This window comes from Gavialis gangeticus, unplaced genomic scaffold, assembly GCF_001723915.1.
Source record: "Gavialis gangeticus isolate Ggan-Ray unplaced genomic scaffold, GavGan_comp1, whole genome shotgun sequence".
NCBI lineage: Eukaryota > Metazoa > Chordata > Crocodylia > Gavialidae > Gavialis > Gavialis gangeticus.
Genome location: NW_017728995.1, coordinates 18,859,235 through 18,862,700, shown reverse-complemented (window position 1 = coordinate 18,862,700; position 3,466 = coordinate 18,859,235). Strand labels below are relative to the sequence as shown.

Below are 3,466 nucleotides of genomic sequence, written 5' to 3'. Positions count from 1 at the left end.
GCCTATTTTCCGCTGAAGAAAAACACCACAGTTTTTCTTTGCTCCACTCATCTTGAGTCCCTCGCAACATCTCCCCTCGTGCTGGGCACGCAGCTCCTTTTATGCGCTCCAGGGCTCCGCCCCTGAAGTCTTCTGGACCTGACAGTTTACAGTCTTCAGTCAGGTCCAGAAGAGCTCTTCTCCCCCTCCCCTCAGGAAAGGGGCATGACTCAATTTCTCCTGGTGCCTCCTGATTGGTGGATAGGCTCCACCAATCAAAACAGCGGGATCTGAAGCTTGGGACTCAACCCAAGCTCTGAAAGGTGAGCCTGCTACAGTGTGGTTGTGGCAGCCGGAGATGAGGAGGGCAGAGCAGCCACTCCCGGCGCTGGCCAGCCCGCAGCTGGTTGTGCACCTGCAGCCCCTGGTGCTGCACAAGGCAGGAAGTGTGGTGGCAGCTACCGAGCTCGGGGCCCTCTAGTACTTCTGTGCTGGCCCAGGAAGCCTGTTCCCCAGCCAGGTCCTAAGCATGCTACTGGGCTGGGCTACCATACCGCCCCAGTGGGTTGGGAGGGGCCCTTCTCAGCTGGCTTGGGCATGGGGAGCCATGAGCAATCTGGCCATACAGACCCAGCCTGGGCTGCCCCTCTGCCTCCACCCTTAGCAACACCTGCAGGCTTGCTGGGCTCAGCTCCACAGCCCCAGTTGCAGGCCCAGCCCTGGGTAGATAGCAGGGCTATGCCGGCCAGCTCTGGCCAGGCCCCCACCACCTGAGCAAGAGCAGGAGGGAAAGCTGGGCAGACCCCAACTGGGGTCCTGTGCCCACCTACAGACAGGAGAGTTTAATCCCCACCCCCTGCTCCCTCTTTGCCTGAGGTGCTGCCCCAGCCAGTGTCTGGCCTCAGGGACAAGCCTAGCAAGAGCTGCTTCCTTCTTACTCCTCCAGGCACAGCCTGGCTAGGGTCCCTACAGGCCTCGGTGGGGGTTTAAATCCCTCCACACTCAACCTGCAAAGATTGAATCAGTTCAGGCTCCAGCTTTTTGAATGTCTGTCCCTAGCCTCTTAGAGGAACATGATTGTTGTAAAGGTTGAATGCATTTGGGTGGAAGCTGTAAGCTATTTTCCTTCTGAGTTGGCTGAATATATACTTCAGTCATCATTAATTGACAGTGAGGGCACCTGTCAAAGAGAAAATAGATACAGCAGAGGCAGACAAATACATGGATATGTATTTGTAGTAGTGGAACTTTAGTTTTGGTTTATTTGGTTGGGTTTTTTTTTAAATCTCAGTGTAGATATTCAGTATTGTCCATATACTTGGTTAAGGCTTAAAAATTTCACATTTAGATCAGTGCAACCAACTCTTTATTAAAAAAAAAAACCATTTTGAGGGAGAAATAAAATAAATAACAATATACTCACGTTAACTGAAAAGTGTTCTACCAAAGACTGATACTATCATAGTCCAAGAGATGTGCAGAAATGTCCTAAAATGATGGTCTACCATACATGTCTTTGTCCCTAGAAAAAAAATAGGTAAAATTGACTTAATCATTTTGAATGCCCTTGGCAATTTATAAAATGAAATGCTTTATCACTGAAAGATGTGTTGCTCCATCTAACTATATTGGTACATATAAACTGCTGGATTAATTTTGCCTGAGGACTATTGAGAACAGAATGAGGGTTCAGCTGAAGTCTATTAGTTCCTGCTATTGCAAGGTCATGATTTTATTTATTTCATAAATTTTTAGCTTAATCTTAATGTAGCAATTATTTGCGTCTCTTGGGTGGGGTGGAGTTTCCCCAGCTGTGCAGTGGGGTGACAGTGCTGGCATTTCCCCTATGAGCAAAATTTGGTGAAGGAAAAAACAAACAAACAATTGTCACATTTTAAAAGTGAATGCTTTCAAAACAAAACTACTGAGCTGTTTTCTCACAGGCTTTCTCCAGGGCCGGGGGGTGGAGGAAAGGCTCAAGGCTGTAATAAATTCATGAAATGCCTGATATGTATTTTGAGTTCATTGTTGCCTGACCAGTAGATATCTACGGCTTACCGAAACAGAATGCTAGAGAACGTGCAAATAAGCATTCAAAAAAGAAGAGGGCTGCAACATTTTGCAAGAAAATGTGTGAAATGTAAGGCTACCTGTAGCAGCAGTAGCTTGACCTGTGGGTGTTTTATATGGCTATTTAATTGTATGTTGCACAATACAAAATGAGCACAAATTATGAGAATAACCACCACAGCTACGCAAATGCTGCTGGTTCTGAGAAAGAGGGGAGGGGGGCTTATTTGGGAAACAGATGCTTGACTAATAATACCATAGACTTCATGTGCACCATTTTAAAGGCTATACTTAGATTACTTGGATCTCTTATAGAAAGGAAAGAAATATTCTAGTTTTCATATACTTATCATAAGAAAAAACCTAAAGTATTTTAAAGAATACTTTCCTTCTGTTGTTTTTTTTTGAGTTGCAAAACTAACATTCAATAATGAAATGAAAACAAGCTGAAGAGCTATATTTCATGAAGGAGGCAAGCGCTAGTTACAGACAGCTGGAGCGTGTCTGGGCTGGTGTCTATGTTCTTTTCTTTCTGCAAGTTCAGTGCTGCTCCAAGAATGTAGACAATGCTGGCTACGACTGTTTCATATTTGATTTCCACACTTGAATCTGTGCTTGTTAAATGAAATCCCACTGTCAGGTCGGCACGCTTCCTTGCTGTTCCTTTAGGCTATATTATTTCTAACCGATCTTCTGTATTTGGGTGCCATGCACAGGTACTGCTAATGATCTGGAGCAGCACTGAGTGAGGTACGGGGTGGCAGGACTGTTTTGTCATAACTGAGCTCATTGTATTGGTTTGGCATTGCACCTTTCAAATTTTCTTTTTCAGCCTCATCCATGGATAAAGGTCTCATAACTCCTTGAGGGTGGATTCAGAAATGCAGGTTTTGGATGGGATTTTGGACCTGTCTTGAGACTGCTGGATTACTTAGGTGTTTGGTTGTGTCTAGTCTCCATGAAAAATACTGACTATGTGCTTGGGAGAGAATTTTTGGGCAATTGAGTCTTGATTCTGCCAAGGGCTTAGCTCTCTAGTCATGGTGCAGCAAAATGCTCACCCTTGCAAATAGTCCTCCTGTCTTTCCTGGGACCATTCATGTGCTTAGATTTAAGCATGTGCTTAAATTGCTGGTTTGGGGCCAGGTTGCTCAGCTTTTACAGGAAGCTCTTGGTGAAGTAGTTTCATAGTTTCTAGGGTTGGAAGGGACCTGAGCAGATCATCTAGTCCGACCCCCTGCCATGGCAGGAAAGAGTGCTGGGGTCCTTTGTTCATCTAACCTCCTCTTAAAAACCCCCAGGGTAGGAGCCTGCACCACTTCTCTTGGAAGTTGGTTCCAGACCCTAGCCACCCTGACCCTGAAATAGCGCTTCCTGATATCTAACCTAAACCTACCCTCTGCCAGCTTGTGACCGT

General features: G+C 45.8%; 1 protein-coding gene across 1 annotated transcript in view; it reads right to left on the bottom strand.

Moving 5' to 3' along the window:
• Positions 1 to 985: 985 nt before the first annotated feature.
• Positions 986 to 3,466, bottom strand: part of TMEM212 (transmembrane protein 212) — a 13,730-nt gene continuing 11,249 nt past the window's right edge. Inside the window, exon 4 of the mRNA XM_019503305.1 lies at positions 986 to 1,501. Within this exon, the coding sequence (XP_019358850.1) occupies positions 1,481 to 1,501 (21 nt within the window). The 3' untranslated portion in view covers positions 986 to 1,480. The remainder of the gene's footprint in view (positions 1,502 to 3,466) is intronic.